General features: G+C 34.3%; 1 protein-coding gene and 1 long non-coding RNA gene across 3 annotated transcripts in view; one reads left to right on the top strand and one right to left on the bottom strand.

Annotated features, from left to right (window-relative positions):
- The first annotated feature begins 2,833 nt into the window (after positions 1 to 2,833).
- LOC118499522 lies at positions 2,834 to 19,377 on the top strand. Its single transcript, XR_004902018.1, has 3 exons — positions 2,834 to 2,908; positions 18,708 to 18,712; positions 19,367 to 19,377. It is a non-coding gene; the product is annotated as an uncharacterized LOC118499522 (long non-coding RNA).
- Positions 3,002 to 19,533, bottom strand: part of LOC114511714 (serum response factor-binding protein 1-like) — a 61,979-nt gene continuing 45,447 nt past the window's right edge. For both annotated transcript variants that reach the window (XM_028530518.2, XM_036020689.1), the window contains 5 exons: positions 18,948 to 19,019; positions 10,076 to 10,157; positions 7,995 to 8,706; positions 6,313 to 6,350; positions 3,002 to 3,462 (listed from right to left, as the gene is read on the bottom strand). In XM_028530518.2, coding sequence (XP_028386319.2) covers positions 3,278 to 3,462; positions 6,313 to 6,350; positions 7,995 to 8,706; positions 10,076 to 10,157; positions 18,948 to 19,019 — 1,089 coding nt within the window. In that variant the 3' untranslated portion in view covers positions 3,002 to 3,277. The remainder of the gene's footprint in view (positions 3,463 to 6,312; positions 6,351 to 7,994; positions 8,707 to 10,075; positions 10,158 to 18,947; positions 19,020 to 19,533) is intronic.

Raw genomic sequence — 19,533 nt, 5'->3', positions numbered from 1 at the left:
TTACACCCAAAGTATCTCCAGATGTTGCCAAATGTCCTCTCGGGATAAAAATTGATCCAAGTTGAGTACTACAGACAAGATCAGTAAAACAACTATTAATGTTCCAGATGTTCAAGGAAATAGAGAAAAACATAAACATGTAAGAAGACAAATGGACTAACAGAGTAAAAACAATAACAATGTATTATAGGGTTACATGTAGAAATAAAACACACGTGAAAAACAAACAGTACGAGGACTGGGAGGAAGCAAATTGAAGTGTGCATACTAAGGTATTTAGACCATATGTAAAGTGGTATACTACTGCTTGAGGTCAGACAGTGATAAAGATGTCTATTGTGAACCTTATAAGCCAATAATAGACACAATAAAACAGTAAAAATACACAATAAAAATATAAAATAGAAAGATGAGGTATCCATGAGGTCATACTGAAATAATTTAAAAATTGAACAGGGGGAGAAAAGGAAAGCTCCTCCTTAAAATAAAAAACCTGTTAATTGTAGAACCAAGAATTTTTTTAAATCACCTACAACTACTACAGCAGTAATCATTTCTATGAATGAATGTTAGAATTAGTCCATTTAAGTTTTAGAATAGTATATAGTCTCAAAGTATCTCCCTACAAGATAACTGTTAATTACAAAGAGAAAAACTTTCCAGCAGAGTAACTGTGCAGTAGAGAAACCTCACAGACAGACCCTACCTGAAATAAGGAAAATTAACATCACCAGTGCTAGGCCACACCAACATCATCACCTGACTCCTCCTAACATGCCCTGGGATAAACACAACAGCCCTTCTGTGATATTCCCGCCTAAAGTGCCTAACTTGAACTTAACAAAGGGAACATTAGGCAAACCCAAATAAAGGGAAAATGCAAAATAAACTCCTCTGTGCATTTGAAAAATGTCAGTGTCATGAGATTCTAAGAAAGAAACTATTCCCAACTAACCAGACATTACAACTGAATATATGCTAGGGTGCTGGCTTTTCTGTTGTTGTAAAAAGACATTGGACGATTGGAAAAATTGGAGTACTTGATAGCTGGATTGTGGTAACACATGGGAATAGAGAATGGCTCTGTTTCTAATGAGAGAATATAAAGGAGAAGGAAAAATGAAATGAAAGGAGAAAGGAGTGAGAGCAAGAAAGCAGATGGAAGGGGAGGAAGGAGGAAGACAGAAAGAGGACACATAGACAAGGATGAGGAAGAGGAAAGGAGGAAGGGAGCAGAGGGAGGATGAAAGCCAAGGAAAAAGAAAATGCAGTAAAAGTGAATTTCTAGTGCAGGATATAGTGAAGAACTTGGCCTTGCCCAAAGAGAACTGTTTTTGCCTTCAGCTTCCTGAAAGCAATGTATGTCATACCTGCTAGGACTATCTTTGGGGTAGGGGCTGGCTACACTAAAAAAGACAAACCATGTGATTTAGGATAGAGGCTTTGGGTTATGTGGTTAGCAGTCCACCTGAAACAATCATGTGGGCAATTAAGCAATCAGCCTTAGATGTTGAAGGCATAGTAAAAATTCTGGATACTAAAGCTTTGAGTGAGCTCCTCAGATTGGCAATCTGCATACTGATGCCAGGATAATGGGTTCTGAGAACAAGAGCAGCTTTGCATTTTAGAACCCTCAGAGATGTTGCTCTATGCATCTCTTCCTTTGACTGTTTACAACTTGTTCACTTTCCCTGTAATAAACTTTGTGAATATAATAGGTTTCAGTGAATACTGGGAGCTTTTCCAGCAAATTTTTGAACCTGAGAGTGTACAGGGCACATTTAACCGTACTCCCCCACCCTGAGCCCCATCTCGGAACCTGTAGTTGGTGCCAGAAGTGAGAGTGATGTTGTGTGGGTTCTCTCTAATTTAGTAGCTGGCCCCTAACTCCTTGCAATTAGGGTAAAAGGTCTTGAGCAGACTTGGCAGTTTGGAAGATAGTGCTCTCAACTTCTCAGTTTGGCTAAATCTGGGTAGGCAGAGAGACATTCTTCTTTCACTTTTTCCTTCAATAAACTTTCATAATTAAAATTTCAACTGAAATTAATCTTAATCTTACATAATTGATATTGTCAAAATAAAATTTAAAAAAGTAGAAAAAACAAATTTTCCATTCAACACAGCCTTAATTTTTTTCTGCATATTCTCTTAAAATTCCATTGCTGAAGTTATCTAAATTTTTAAGCTCTCGGAAAGATGGAAATGACTCTCCAGAGCTTATGAATTCCTGCTAACCACAAGGCTTTCCTAGCCATTAACAGCACCAATGCATAGAAAACACAGAATTTACTTTTATTTAGTTAACCAAGAACCTTTAATTTCTCCCAGAGCAAGAAAAATGAAATTTTTGAAAGGATTTTAAAAATCCTATTCTCTTTTTATTGACAGTACTTTGATGTATAGAGTAGTCCTTCCTCAGTGAGGCATCTCATAACCTTTTTGTTCATCCATCAGTGGAAATGCTCTTTCAATCATACTTCCTTCAAAATCTGTTCATATCAATTCCAACCTATGATTCCTCAAAGAACATTTCTATAAGAGCACATGCCATGTAATTAGAGGTTGTACATTCTGGATTTAACAGAAATATTTATATGCAGTGAAATATAAAACCAACTTTTGGTTGTGTTGCCATATTTAAACAAGTTTATTGCCTAAATAATTGAAATATAGTTCAGAATTCCAAGACTGTCCTGGAAAACTAAAACAGTCAAAAAGTACAAGATCACAAATAATTAAAACAATAAAAATTAGTATTTATTTATATAATTTATTATCTGTATACCCATAATAAACATTATCTTTACATTATAAGATTTATTATTATAAGATAATAATAAACATTATTATCTTAATTCTGCTAACAAGAATAACTTATAGCAAAGGTGATCTATATTTTAAATAGCTAGTTTGTCAGATTTTTCCATTATTTTAAATATATTTCAACATTTATTTTCAAGGTAAAGAAACACAGACCTAATCCAGTGAAGTATATTTCATGATAAGCACAATGGGGAAATCTGAGATTTAATAATTCTTTTATAAAGGGAACAGCCAGGGCATATTAAAAAAAAAACAATTTATGTAGTTTATTTGTGGAAGGTTTATATAAAATAAACATAACTTGAAAACACTTAAAAAGGGGAATAAAGACAACAATAAACTTATTTCTATACCTCCTTCATAGAGACTTGTTCGAATATGAGTTTAAATAATGGGCTGGAAAAAACAGAAAGAAAAAAAATTGAGATGGAAAATTCACAGAAAGAGATACTAATCAATCATCAAATGTAATTTTCTTCCCCTGAAACACAGCAATTTTAGATTGCTGTTCTTTTCGCCTCCTGCTTGCTTCCCATGAAGGATGAAGAGGCAGCTGTGTCTGCTGTGCAGTGTTTTGGGGCCCTCTTTGTGCACGCTTAATAAACTGATTCTTCAGCTGAGGTTCATTTTGCTGAAAACCTGGGAGGATAAAGCAAAAATAATGAAAATTAACTATATACCCAAACAGCATATAAGAGAAATATATTTCAACTTTTCAAATCAATGTAAAGAAGAAATTTAGTTTTGCTGAAATGTAATGCCTCACAATTTAAAATCTAAATCCAACAAGGAACAGTTTGGAACAGAAGTTGAAATATACACAAGCAGTCAACTTTGGGACATATACTTCCTAATCCTTGTAAGTAGGTGTGTATTGTATACCTCCTAATATATGCTGTGCTCTCTTAAAAAATACCATTTGCTTATATCTGTGTGTGAAGCAGATGTAGCCAGAAAATACACATCTTTACCAAGATACTGAATCTGAAAATGTTGATTATTTTTAAAGGTCTAATAATTGATTTCACTTTCTTTTGTTACTGAACAAAGTTATAACTGCAAAGTAAATTAGTAAATATACTCAAATACAAGACAAAGTTTTACTTTAGTCATGAAATTATATCTACCAGGTAAGAGAGTGGCAACTTGTATTCTAGTCCTTACAGCCTCTTAAATCATTAGGCGCGGCAATTATCAAATACATTCATTTTAACAAAGTACTATGTAGGAGATACACTAGTTTGAAAAGACACGAATCAATGCACGTTTATAAAATCAAAAAAACAAAAACAGGGAGGCAAAAAGTTCAATATGGATATATTAAGCAGTCCTGGGGATGTATAATTTTTCCACTGCAACTTAGATGTCACTGTCAAAAGCCTTTAAAAGATTTCCTTAAAAAGCAAAAGGAGGAAAACTGGGATAACTGTAATAGTATGAACAATAAAGTATTTTGAGAAAGTGAAGGCATGTTTCATAAATAAGTGTACACAGTGTGCGATACTATTTCGAAAATATCACTGTACAGATTCAAAAATCCCAATTCCTATACAAATGTCCCATATTTTGTACAAATCACATGCGCTCTATAAATTTATAATACTCAAAAAGTGGCTCTAGTGATGGAAAATGAAGAGTTAATGTTTAATGAAAGTGTTTTGTGACAACTAAGATTTGAATAAGTATTGCTAGACTAACATTTTTATAATTATGCAAAGTAAATTCATATGTGTAAAGAAATTGATAAATACTATAAATATAAGTTGAGCAAAAACAACAACCTCTTTCATGTGGGTGTCCTCATTAGGAAAACAATGGGAATGGCTTTAGTTTAGTTATCCTATGTTTGTAAAAATATGGTAAATGAGGCAGATGGCCATGTGTCTGCCAAACCTAATCTTCTTTTCCTTCTGCGTGCACAACCATCAGGCTACAATTAGATACGCCCACGTAACTGAGTTATAGCCAACAGAATGTAAATAAAAGGCCCGACCATAAAAATAAAAATCTCACATTCAAGCTTCTATTTTCTTATTTTTTTTATAGTACATTCCCAAAAAGGTATCAATAATCTTTATATTCTTTCCAACCACTTACCCTGGTGCTACAAATTCTAGACATGGAGCCTGCTTCCCATGTTCTCACTGCCAACTGTCTTTCCTATCTTTAGTACACAGAATGCGCACTTTCCAGGCTCGGTTATCTATTTTCTTACCACTATCACTAAACTGCTAAGCCAATGCCAAATTTCTATATTATTTTAATGGCTGCACCCTACTTTAGAATACCGGTTTCAGTATTATGCATAGTAGACTACATTAAATACCTATCAAATCTCAACCTATTTCTTATTCATCACTGTTTGCTCCTTGCAGTCTTTTCCATCTTTTGCCTCTAGGAGTTCTCTTTGCTCAGGTAGTAAATGGGTTGTGTGCCTTTCCATTTTCCCTTGAACTGGCTGACAGGTTAGTCTGTCCCTCCTTTGCCACTAAATACTTGGTATGGGTTGGGGGCAGGCAGTTCTTTATTTTAATGCTCAGGTCACCAAACTTTGAGCAGTCACATCCATGAGACCTGATGGAAAGCACCGTATATCATATCATCACTCAGTAATCCTGGGCTTCGAGCTGGATGGGACTTTGGGTTGGCCTCATTGGGAAGGAGGTAAATGTGCTCTGTGTGTGGGAAGAAAGGTGAAATGGGAGTCTGGTGATCAAAAGGATGGTCATTATGTGTTCAAGAAATTCTACTTTCTTTTTACCCCCGGCCCCAGGGTCAGACTGCATTTTTTTGCTCCCATGTGGCTAGACAGAGTCACATTATGAATTTTGGCTAAAGAAATGTCAGCAGAACTGACTGCTGCCACTTTCAGGCCTGGCGCATGATAACTCCTGCAAAATTCTCCATGTACTTTATTCCCCTCTGTTGGCCAAATGGAGAATATCTGGGACCTGGATGAGGAAGGAGCCAAAAGAAGAAGCTTGATTCTTGAATGACCCTCTGCTGATTCACGGTGGACTGTAAAGTGAGGGGTAAATAAATTCTTAATTTTTAAATCAGGAGAGTTTGAAATCTACACAGAAGTCAGCCCAACCAAATAGATTAAACTTGATTTATTGTAAATTAATTTAAAAATGTTTTGATTTTACTCTCAACCCAGAAAGTGACATACTTGTTAATGAATGTTTAACAGGATGGCACTGACTAAGGTATAACTTACACAACTTACTTAAAGAACGAATTAGTTCAAGATAAATTAAACAGACCCAATATTGCCCAATAATTTTTGTCTATATCTTTTCTACTGACAGGACATAGGGAAAAAACAATCTGAATTAGAAATTATACTGATAATTATAAGATGCTCTGTTTCCATTTCTGTATGTACATGATTCATTTAGGCTACCAAGCAATCAATTTTTCATCCTTCTGCTTTGGCAAAACATTGCTTAATTGTATATGGAGGAGAGGCAGCCATTAATAACATACCTGGGGTGTTGCTTTTCGGAGCCTGTTCTCTATAATTTCTAAAAGAAGAAAAACACCATTAGGACTTTAAAAAGATAAATAAATCTTCTGACCTAACAGAGAAAGACAAAGTACCATATGATTTCACTTTTATGTGGAATTTAAAGAACGAAATAAATGAACAAACAAAACACAGACAGACTTATAGATAACAGAGTACAGACTGACGACTGCCAGAGGGGAGGGGATTTGAAGGGCTGGGTGAAAAAAAAACGAAGGAATTGAAAAGTACGATTTGGTAGTTACAAAACAGTCATGGGGATGTAAAGTACAGCATAGGGAATACAGTCAATAATATTATAATAACTATGTATGGGACAGGTGGGTACTGGAATACTGGGGGCAACCCTTGGTAAAGTATATGACTGTCCACCCATTATGCTGTACACATGACACTAATAATGTTGAACATAAACTGTAATTGAAAACTAAAATTTAAGAAGAAAAAAGAACTTCTCACTTCAGAAGATAATGTAATAAAAATGATGATAAAACTCATTCAATGGACTCCCTCATCCCACCAACAATCTATAAAAAAATTATAAAAGCCCCAGGTTTTAGCTTCATCAAAGGTTTTTTAGGCCCCAGTATTACTACAGAAACATATGGGACCTTTCCTCTATGTTCATAGGAGCTTCTGGCTATAAAATATCCTCTGGTTACCTTGTGTCTACTCTTGAGGATGATCTAGACAAAGAATTTTAAAAATCTTCTCATAAGGAGAATGAGTCACATATAATAAAAATTAAGATTTACATTTTGTGGGAGAGGAAAGAAATACTGATGTGTTATTTTCAAATGAGAAAAAAATGTTGCCTTTTGAGGCATGTTTGGGAGATATAATATTTTAATTATTTTCAAGGCTCCAAAGATGGTTGTGTGTCTTTTCCATACTCTCTTACTTCTTTCAACAAATTTTCAACATCACATATTTCTGTTCTATTAAAAATGATCCCTGAGATATAAATATATAACAAAACAGTTTACTGAAGAAAACAGCTGTTACTGAAGAAATGAGCTTACCATGTGCGAAGATATCCCCTACCCGACTAAAAATATGTATAAAAATAAATGCATTGATTTATAACAGAACAGCTGTGAAAAGTGGTTAACAGCAGAGAGACAGCAGACGACCAAATATAAACCCGTCTAGAGAAACAGGCGGTGTTAGGGCAAGCAGCTGTATGTACTGAAACAGGAATACATAATAAAATGATTGATGCCCACAATAATGGCCCTAGGTTAACAACAATAACAACAAAAAAACCCCAAACCAACCATATTTCTATTCATAAAGTTTTGTTTAAAGAGTAAGATGTGAGACATTTTCAAGAGTTTTCATCAAAAGCCAACTCGAAGTTTCAAAATTTTGGTAACTGAAGGGATAAACTTAAGTTAGCTAGAAAAATTATTTGGCTATTACATCTTATTTTCTTATGAAGTTGAATAAATGTGTCATTGCCATATGTGTATTTGTATATATCATCCCAATATAAAGTTGGAGAGGTCAAAGTCACAGGATGTATTTTGTACAAATGAGAATTATGTATGACAGGTAACCTCTTCTCTCATTATTAGGATGTGTAAATATTTAACATTTTTTTAAAGCTCATAATTATTTCAGAACACAAAAATATAATTACCTTCTAGAGCTTTCAGATCCAGATAAAGAGTGGAAAAACACTGATTCAAACTTCCTTCCTTCCGTACTTGGCTTGTTTTTGTCATTTCTTATACCCTGATGGGTTTCAAGTATATGCTCTTCAGGGGACACCTTTTGGGGGGATTTCTGTTCTACAACTGAAGAATGACAATTACTTTCCTTCTTTCGTGTCCGTCTGACTTTCCCAATGAAGAAGTCATCACCACTGTCACTATCCTCAGACACGGAAGACTGGTTGTAAAACCTTTCTTCTGTGCTGTCATCAAAATACTCCTTCTCTTCTTCGTGTAATTCTTCTCCATCACTGTTTTCACCAAGTGAGCTCTTGGGCACTTCCTTTTTTGTGTTTTGACATAATGATTTCATTTTTCGGTTAGCAGGTATTTTCTGGGGTTCATAGGGAACTACAGAATCCTTTTCAGAAGGCTTTGATGGAGAATTTGGAATGTCCACTGTTTTGGACCCGTGTTCCATCTTGGCTATTTTTTCTTTTGAACTATTTACTGATTTCTTCGCCAACATTTTGGGTTCTTTGTCTTTCTGCTCACTGACAATAGCTCCTTCATGCTGTGACTTAATGGCATCATCACTTGAACCCAAAGTGTCCTTGGAATACTTTTCTTCTGAAGTATTCTTTGATGACTGAGCTTCAGTATCATTTTGTCTCGCATCTTTAAAGGCTTTGACAGCAGCTGCAAGAGAAATAGTATATGACTTGTATCAGCAGTGAACAAATAATATAAAATGTCACTGTTCCAGTATAGTGTTTCTAAAATTACTCACAAACATTTAGGATTACTTGTACATTATATTAAATACAATCATGTACTCCACAACGACGTTCCCATCAACAATGGACAGTATATATGATGGTGGTCCCATAAGATTACAATGGAGCCTAGGTGTCTAGCAGGCTATACCATCTACTTGTGTTAAATGCCCTCCTTCTATGATGTTCGCATAATTATGAAATGCCCTAACAATGCACTTCTCAGAATGTATGCTTGTTGTTTTGTGATGCATGACTGTATATATAGTGAATGGGTCTGAATTCACAAAGAAATCTATTAACTTTTTAGAAACCAAACTTAAAAGAATGCTCAGGAGTATCCATTTAAAATCTAAAAAGTCCTGGCTTGTGTGGTTCACTGGATTGAGGGCCGGCCTGTGACCCAGAGGATCGCTGGTTCAGTTCCTAGTCAGGGACATGCCTGGGTTGCAGGCCAGGTCCCTGGTTGGGGGCACAACAGAGGCAACTACACCCTGATCTTTCTTCTTCCCTTCCCCTCTCTCTAAAAATAAATAAATAAAATCCTAAAACAAAAATACCTCCCATCATTTCATGCCTTGGAGTTTTGAAGAAGAGTAAAAACATTGCTGGATGCAAATAAATTTTTAAAAACGGCAACTTTAATTTCTGTAGGAATAATATATTGATATAATTGTAGAACATTATAAATTGGCTTTCAGACATAAAAATAAATATCCTCAGTGACAAAAGCATTTAATTCAATATACACACATAAATGAAAATTATGTGGCTTAGTAGTGGCAACATCACAAGTAATAATATGAATTACATCAATAATTAGAAAATTGTATTCAACATTACCATGAACATATAGTATATATTCACATAGTAGAACTTAGGAAAAAACACAGATTTAGTTTTTCTTCAGATACCAGATACCTTCCATATATTCAAGCCTATTCCGATGTATGGAAATATTTGAAAGAGATATTCATAATACAAAAGATCCTTGAGCCCTGGCTGGTGTAGCTCAGTGGACTGAACATGGGCTGTGAACCAGAGGGTCACTGGTTCGATTCCTAGTCAGGGCACATGCCTGGGTTACAGGCCAGGTCCCCAGTGGGGAGTGCGTGAGAAGCAACCACACACTGATGCTTCTTTCCCTCTCTCCTTTCCTTTCCCTCTCTCTTAAAAAAACATTCCTTGAAAGGATAAAAAACCAAAAATACAAATAAAACAAAAGCCACTCAGTCAAAATAATGGGCACAAATACATTTAAGTACAGGGTTTAAAAGTCATTTAATTCGTACCTTTTAGCACATCTATTTTTTTCTTCAGAAGAGGGTGTGTTGCTAATCTGGCAGTTGCTCTTTCAGTCGCAGTAGAATCAGGCTGTAAATTGAACAATAAAATTCACACTGACAAAAATACCAGTGGCCTCGAACAATTATAATTACTGTGTAAATATTCTTTGGGTACTTAATATCTTTCCAAAATTGTGATAAGCATCACGCATGATATTAAAGATATATAATATAGCTCATCCTTTCGAAGAACTTAAAAGACCAAATTACAACTAAATTAATATGAAAGAATCAAATGACATGCAGCATTAAACTCAATGATATAACTTACAACTATTTTAATGTATGCACTTCCATTTAATAGATACCTAGAAATTACCTCATCCTATATACTTACATTTTGTCCAGTGTTACTATTGCATTCTCGCCTCCCACCAGTGCCTAGATTATAGCCAACACTTTATAAAAATAGGATGATGACTCAATACGAACAGATTACACCTAATATTTAATGTATTTATAAATTTAGAAATTTTATAATTTGGGTTAACTGCTTTAAAAATCGTATGTAGGCTGATACTTCCAAATTTCTACCTCCAGCTCTAACTTGAGCTATAGACTCATATAAGCCAACTACCTACTTGATAGTTAAAAAAGAGAATTCTTTGATTTTCTTCTCAAACCTACTTTTACTATATATAACCTTTCCCATCTTATTGCACATAATTTCAATTTTTCTGGTTTGCAGGCCTAAAACTCAAAGGATTCCTCCATTATATTTATCCTTCCTTCACATCTCAAAATGATTTCTTCAGCAAATCCTGTGGGTCCAACTGCAAAATACACACAGAACCAATCACTTCTCACCATTTCTACTCTTACTGTCTTTGACCAACTCACCAACAGTCTTCTCACTCGGACCAATGTAATAAGTTCACACCTGATCACCCTCCTTAACATCTTGCTCCCCCACAGCCAATTTTCCCTCTAACAGTCCCAGTGAACTTTTATATATAACCAGGTCATGCTATCTGTTCTTGACGCTTAGGCTGCCATCGAAAGATCTTCTCTACCTGGAACACTCTACTTTCAAAGACTGATCATCTCACTGTAGTCAGGTCTCTACTAAAATGTTATCTAAACTCACACAACAGTTTCCCTCATTCCTTGATTATTTCACACACCCAGTACTTCATGCCAGTGCAGATATTTGCTTATCTGTAAAGCAGACTTTGTCTTCTTCACTGCTGTAGACCCAGTGCCTACACAACAGTAACAGGTAAGAGTAGCTTGGCACTCCATAAACATTCCATAAAGTGAGTAAATTTCATTGGTGTCTTAAAATAGAACTACCAGCTTCAAATGTCTTAATTTTGAATTTATCCTTCATGGATAGTCCAATATAAGGATTTTTCCCCCTTCCAGTAATCAAACCTATGAGTATCTAAGTAAAAGCAAGATGATGACAGTTTGAAATCTATTCTGTTTGAAAGACTAATCTAGGTAATGTCACCCAGAATTATGTCTTTAAATTATACCTGGTGCAAATCTTGCACCAGGACCACCTGAATCACTCAGTAAGAAGCTGGGCTGCTGAAGTTTATGGGTCAAACATGCTTGCTTGAGTTTTATAAAAAACATAAAAGCTGTAGCACAGAACCCCCAATAAAGGACATGATTTTTCAGGGTGAAAAGACTCAACACAATATATTAGAGTAACATCAGAATATTGAGGTTTACAAACTTTCAGAAGGAAAAAAAAGTACAAATCTCTCTCTCTCTCTCTCTCTCACACACACACACACACACACACACACACACACAATTCAGGAATCAGAATCAAAGGTCAAAAGACAATGGAGGGATGCTTCTATATTTCTGTAGAAAAATAATTTTCAAACTAGGTAAGAATAAAAACACTTTGAGACATGCAAGGTTTAAAGAAGTTTATTACATCCCTTGAACATTTCTCCCAAGAAGCTACTGCTCCGCTAAAATGAAGGACACAAAAAAAATGAGGAAAGCATGGGATATAAGGAAGAGGAGATCAGGCAACAGAAATCACCAGGATGGTGACAAAAGATTTAGATTTGGAACACCTGGTGTATTAAATAACTTTGGAGGAGATTTCAGTTAACTGTTGAGGAGTTTGGTGTTACATTAGAAAGAAGACAGAAAACTACAAAATAAACATAACAATGATAAAGCTATAGGAAATAAAAATATGTAGAAAAGGAAAAGTAATTACTCACTATGTGACTTCTAGTCAAAATAATCATAAAATGTTCAACTAATCTAAATTTGGCTCACATATACTAGGAGGATGAAAAGGTACATAAATGACATGGAGAAGGAATGAGATCTAAATCCTTACAGACCACAGCAGGATGTCAACAGCTACAGCTTAAAGTGTATTAATGAAAAAAGAATGATGTGGGGATAAATTCTGTAAAAATCAACTGAATTTGAAAGTGGTAAAAACTAATAAAAACCTTTCAGTTTCAGAAAGAAACCCTATAGAAGTATTTGATTCTTTTAACGGGTGGTGAGCAAACTGGCCCATGTGCTAGTTCTTACCTGCTGCCTGTTTTTAAAAATAATGTTTCATGGGAACACAGCCAAGTTCATTCATTCATATACTACATACGGTTGCACTATGTCACAGTGGCAGAGTTGACTAGTTGTGACAGAGACTGTATGGCCTGCAAAGCCTAAAATATTTACCATAGGGTCTCTTTATGGAAAAAGGTGTGTGTGACACCTGCTCTAAATTACATGCAAGTAGAATACTTCATGGGGATAAACTGAAAAAAATGTTAAAAATCAGCAGGTTCCTGATGTTTAGAAGTTAAGTTCAGAACAAAAACATCACCAACAGACACTTCTGTTGCCAAATCAAGGCAACTGGTTAGAGCACTAACTGTGCCTCCTTGAATGGTGAGGTAAGTGAAGATTCTGGCTTAGTGGAAACAATCTGATACTCAATGCAGCGCCAATACCTTTTAGTCCTCAGGCCAGTTCCCAGAACATTCACATGTAATGTAAATACAGCAACAATGACAACTAAAACAACTAGCCCTGACAACCAACCATTATACACACCACAGGAGCCTGCCCTTCTTCAGGTTATGAGGGCAAAGAGGACCCTCCAGCAGCAGCTATTTAACTGCTTATTTCAGAATATTTCCTGAAGCAACTAAAAATCTGCTTCAAAGATAATCCCCAATATATGAACATATGTATTTATAAAACAAATAAATTAGAAAGTAACTATTCTCATCATAGGGGTTAATTTCACATTTTTAGATAAAATATTCTAGGAATCCTAGTAGGTTTTGACAATGTATTCATGTATAATTGCCCAAAACATATCTACTACTGTTCCCAAATCCCTGCTTTGACAACTTGCTAAAAGCTGTGATGAATTGGGCACTTTCCTTTCCAGAGTTAGCTACAACTTTCCATCTTAGTTATAAAAAGTTTCATAAGAGCAGTGGTAATACCTGCATGTCTAGTGTTGACTCGGGGTAAATACTGTTTCGTTAACAATCATTTTATGGTTGAGTTTATTTACCAATGTTATTTCTCTGCCCTGGAAGATATCAGAGTGACTTAATGATGCAATTTCAGTAAATTCTGTATTTTTTTTAAAAAGGCTCTAAAATAAGTTTAAAATTTTACAATTGTGCATTAATCTAATAAATAAAGGCATTATCTGTTATGTCTTTCTCTATAACTGTGTATTTATGTTGCAACCTTTGTGGAGGATTTATTTGGGGGAAAATACCAGGCTAATAAGAAGCGAGATTAATTTTTAAAAAGTCATTGCACTGCATAATCCCAGGCCTGCCACTCATGCAGGAGTTGCCACAACTGGAGTGTGCAGTATACAGTTAGTTAATGCAGCCATATGTGACAGCGGTGTGTTCAGAAAATACAGGCTTGTGTTAGGAAACTGGCTATGTAATACTGAAATCAGGTTAAAACTGCTGATATAACTATTAAATAAAATATTTGATCTGTGTTCCCTCTACCTCTTGTTAAAATTTAAATTTAAAAAATTAAATGAATAACTTTTAATTGCTTTATGAAGAATAAAGTTAAAGTTAATTTAAAGTGTTAAATTTGACATTTTTTACTTAGGACAAAGAAAAGTTTAAATGATTGCTGGAATTTATAAAGTCTGATTTTTAACTAACTTTCTTTAAATCAAGCAGTTTAAGAGCTACATGTATCAAAGTTAGGTTTCTGATTTCAATCTAGTATGAGTATAGTTGTTGAAATACAAGTTTTATTTCAAACTGAGACAACTTTCTTTCATTTTGTGACCCAACTCCAAGCCCCTCTCTAACCTTTGTGAAAAGAAATCATATATAAACAATAAACAAAACAAAACAAAACAAAACAAAGAGGCTTGTGAAGCAAGCAGGCTCAGATTCACACCTTTGGCAATGCTTTGGGTCTCTGTGGCAATTTGCTAAAGGCACTGGGTTACTGTAGGAACTCACAAGAATAGGCAGGCAGCCTCTGTTACCACGGACTTGGTTTATTTCTCCTTAATTTCTCTCCTGTCCATCTTCCCTCCTCACTTACTTTCTCCCTCTTTATATGTAGTCATATTTATATTTGTATTTACATTAAACATGACTTGTTATATTGAAGGCATGGTGTTATACATAAAGACAAACACCCTCTTTTGAGGATCATAATCTTGTTCTAATTTAAAAGGTTAAGACTAATGTACAAATAACTATTCTAAGGCAGAATGTGATAAACTTCATAGGAGAGACAGAAAATGCTTTGGAGGTTTATAGAAAAATTTCAAATACCGTCATACACCTTAAATTTAAATAAATTTATTTTGAAGTTTATAAGGCTAAGTAGTCTCTGTGAATAAAGTTTTTACACCTGCATGAAAGTCTTCACAATATTGAGGGGTATGAAAGAAACCACAGCTTTCCTTATTTAAAGTTGACACAATGTCTGCCATGGAAAATTCTCAGGAAACTGTGGTTTAACACACCTCCAGTTTCTTCCATTTCAAATAAATGAAATAAAAAAGGGAAAACACCTAATTTTTTAATGGAAAATTTTTATTTTGGCATATGGGATTTACTGTGAGCACAAAGCATTTGGTGTTCAATTTTGAAGAGAATTTTGAGAATGTACATGTAAATATAAACAACAGTCTAAAAATGAAAAAGCTCTTACATGCAATATCCATTCCTGTGAAATGACGCCTAAAACAAACTGACTCTACGTGAATTGGCAGAAGCAGAATACTAGCAGCAGTACTTTCAATATTAATTGGACTTAATTTCAATTCTAGGTTTTACCTACAGATATAAATCAACACATGAATATTTGTGCTTACCAAAACACATTTAGGGAGAAAATGAGAAATAGTCCATTCAACTAAATTTGAAGAAGTGTGGCAACTACGTAAACTAAGGTTTAGAGTTCATATTTAAGGGACCAAGAGACTTTCTGCATCTGTTGAACCTATAATCCCTGTTAACACCATGATTCTAAAATGCAGTTTTACATATATGGAAGCTCACTCCATCCTTTTGTCCTAAACTTTCATTTCATAGGCTGAAACAAGAAACTTGGGTTTAGGTCTTGGATCTGCCATTTCCTACTGCCTGACTACAGTATATTTTTGACCTTTTTGGGCCCATTGTCTTATGTGTTAAATGAGGTTATCATCATCTTCCCTGAGAAAGCTAACATATGTAAAGCACCTAATTAGTCAGGTAACTGGTACATGTTAACCAATATCTATTTGCTTTCCTTTATCCTAAAACTGTTTAACAATAACTGTCTTTTATTTTCTACTGGATTACATAGTCCTGTAGAAAATATTGTCATCTATTCCCTTTATATCTTCCACAGTGTCTAGCCAATTGCTATCCATGCAACAGATGTTTTGAACTGAGACCTGAAAATTTGGCAACAGCTGTCTGGAAATGTCAGTGTTCCAGTCCCTAAACTCTCTAGCTTTAAACTCTCATCATACACATATTAACTGGCTACTTAACTTTTCTACCCCCTTTCCTTTATTTGAAAAATAAAGCACTACTACTATTACCACATATACACACTCATGTGCACACACACACACAAGAATGTTTTCTATATGCAATGACTGCTTTATACTTTCTAAAGATCAACTGAGATAAGAGTGCATAAAAATCTGTGAAAGCTGCAAAAGGTCATAAAAACTGGTTTGGTCTGCTCTACTCCAACGGTCCCATAACCTCAAATGTGCAGAGCTCTATGTAAGTATCCTTATTTCCTATTTGGTCATCTTCCACTGAGCTCCCTTCCAATGGCAAATGAATTATTATTAATCAGTCCTCCCTCCCAGACATCTACTGCCTGCCTCACTTTTTTAGAGAGGTTTAATTTATTAACATATTTTGACATGGAAGAATTTGAATTCAGTGGAAGAACATCACAAATGAAATAAAATAGTAACAACATCACTGAAATCAAACAGCTTAGGAGGAAACTGAAAGGATTCTTAGGCAGGGCAGTTTCCCTTGGCTTTAACTCCCTCAAGGATCTCTAAAGAACTTGGATGAAACAGAAATGTTTTCCCTTCCTTCCTTTCAACCTCCCTTCCTTCCTCTTTTGTTGGAGGAAGGTACAAAAGAGCAGAAATGTAATCAGGTTTCACTTCACAACATTTCAGTCACATAGATCCTCAACTTTTCATCTAATTACTATTACACATCACATGCCTACAAATCCAGTTATATACAAATGACTTTACTATTACAAAATACTGATAAGCTAATATAGATGTTTGTTTCCCCACTTTCAATTTAAATGATATTTCAAACACTGGAATGTTGAACAAAGGGCTGTATGTAAATTGACGACAGACCATACCCTAAAATACTCATTTTACATATATCACACATACATTAACTGCTACTAAACTTCTCAAAGTGAAAATAATCTGGCTGAGAAGTTAAAAAATAAAGACACAGGATATTTTATTTTGGATATTTCCAAGTTCAAGTTAAGTGATAAGTATTGCCAAGCGTTACTGTTAAGAGTTCAGATGAAAACATAATATTATTAAGGAACTAAAAATAAATTACTTTTCACTCTCACCACAAATTAAACATTAAAATACTTTTAGAACTAGCAACCAAAAAGTTCAAAATAATTCACTCTGGTAAAAAGCTTAAACTTTTTTTTTAAACTCTCATGAGAAAACAAAAATATATTCTCCCATATAAAAATATGGTATAAAATACCATTACCAATATTCTATTTAAGGTGTCATTATTTTGTGTGAGATATAGACCAAACCGCAAGTTTAAAACTATAAAAAACCCAAAATTTTCCCATTTTTATGAGTGAATCCTATGAAATAATGTGTACCATAAAACCACAGTAATGAAAAGAGGCTGTTGTAACATCATGCTCATGACTTTGATGTTGCTTCTGACAAGGACAATGATGGCAACAACAAATCCTCATGCTCCTCAGCACACAAAACACTTATATTCTGGCATTCTTACAATAAAATACTTTAACATTTAACATGTCTAGCAACAATTAATTGTACAGAAGTCTGTGCTAGTCTACATAAATACAGAATAACAGTATTTTTTTTTTGCTTAAGGCTGGAATAGACAACCTGACATTTCTAGTTGGGGACTGTGACATACCTCTCTCAGTAATCAATATAACAAGCAGGAAGTAAATTGGTAAAGATATAAATCACCTGAACAACAGCATCAACCAATTTGACCTAATGACATTTATAGGACACAGATCCCAATGCAATACATATTGTTTTCAACAACACATAAAACAGTCACCAAGATAAGCCACAACCCAAATAATAAAGTTCAAAAAAAAAAAAAGGTATGTTCATGTATCATAAAGATAACAGTAGTAAAATATACCCGGAAAAATTCCCCAGTTGCTCAGAAATTAAAGAATATACTTCTAATTAAACCATGGGTCAAAGATAAAGTTTCAAGGGAAATTCAAAATATTTTGAACTCAAATAAAATGAAAACACAACATCAAATATATGGGATGTAGCTAAAGTAGTTCTTAGAGGGAAATTTAGAGCATTAAATGCTTACAGTAGAAAGGAAGGTCCAAAATGAGTAATTTGTTTCTACATTAAGAAACTAGAAGTACAAAGTAAACACAAATGCAAGAAACCAATAATACAGAGTAGAGCTAATGTCAATGAAAGTGAAAACAGAAAAGCAATACAGAAAAATCAGTCAACCCAAAATCTGTCCTCTTATGGCTGGAACTCTCTTATGGAGGCTGGAACTCTCCATAGGCTGGAACTCTCTTATGGAGGCATTAGCAAAGTGGGAGGAAATATAAAAAGACAAGTAAGAAGAAGCAGGACTGGTAAATCCAAGAGCCAAATGATCTGGGTAAAGTCCTAATTGCCACAAAATCATGGAGTAGCTTAATCACCTCACTACAATCTTTCAGTTTCTCTCATTTGTAAAATGGGGGTTAAATATAATGGTTCACAGGGTAAATGCAGGATTTAAGAGAAATATTCAAGAAAATGATTTGGGAAGAATAAAAATAATGATTCTTTGTTTGAATATGTAAGACTGACAAACTGCTATCTAAGTCATAGCAACTGTATTTAGTTCAACATACCTTTAAAGACCTTGAAAGTTTGATAACATATCAAAGCACAATTCATAAATTACCATATTTTCTTTGGTGGCAATACTGGAGTGCAAGTGGGGAAAATTCATTATATACTTATACAACCTGGCTTTTTGATGAGAAACCACAAAGGAAAAAGTCAAAAATGTAAATAAGAAACTTTTCCTAAAAAAATAAAATAAAATAAAGCCCCCTGCAGATATACCTTTTTGCAGATTTTTTCAAAATTGATATCATCACCAAGAGCAGATTTCGTTACTATATCAGGTTTCAATTCCTGTAAAAAAAACACACACACAAGAAAAGTAATTTTAGTTATAAATCTAATTTTAAACTGTCATTGAGTTAAATTCCTTCCTATGTTTTGTTTTTAAGAAATATTATATTAAATAAATTCTTAATTTTAGAAAAGAACAATTCCTATCACACACAGTAAGAAATGAGCATGCTATGAAAAACAGCCATAGCAAAATAAATTTAAGAGCTAATCTCCCTAAAACAACTACATTCAGAGTCTACAAAAGCCAGGAAAACCAATGTGTCATAAAATCTCCAGAATAAAAACATTTCCTTGATAGAAATAAGATTAAAATAATTCAAAATGTTAATTTAAGAATACATAAGCTTAAATTTTTACTTATTTTAATGACATAGGGCATTGGCAATCTCATCAATTTATAAAGAAATGTAGAGATTTATTGAGAAATACTTAATTTAATTCTTAATTGAAAAACTCAGTCATAAAATACTTTTCTATTATTCTAGGATTTAATCCAGATTTACGTTAGAAA

The sequence above is a fragment of the Phyllostomus discolor genome, chromosome 3, assembly GCF_004126475.2.
Source record: "Phyllostomus discolor isolate MPI-MPIP mPhyDis1 chromosome 3, mPhyDis1.pri.v3, whole genome shotgun sequence".
NCBI classification, from domain to species: Eukaryota; Metazoa; Chordata; class Mammalia; order Chiroptera; family Phyllostomidae; genus Phyllostomus; species Phyllostomus discolor.
The sequence above is the reverse complement of the archived record's forward strand: the minus strand, read 5'-3'. Positions and strand labels throughout refer to the sequence as shown.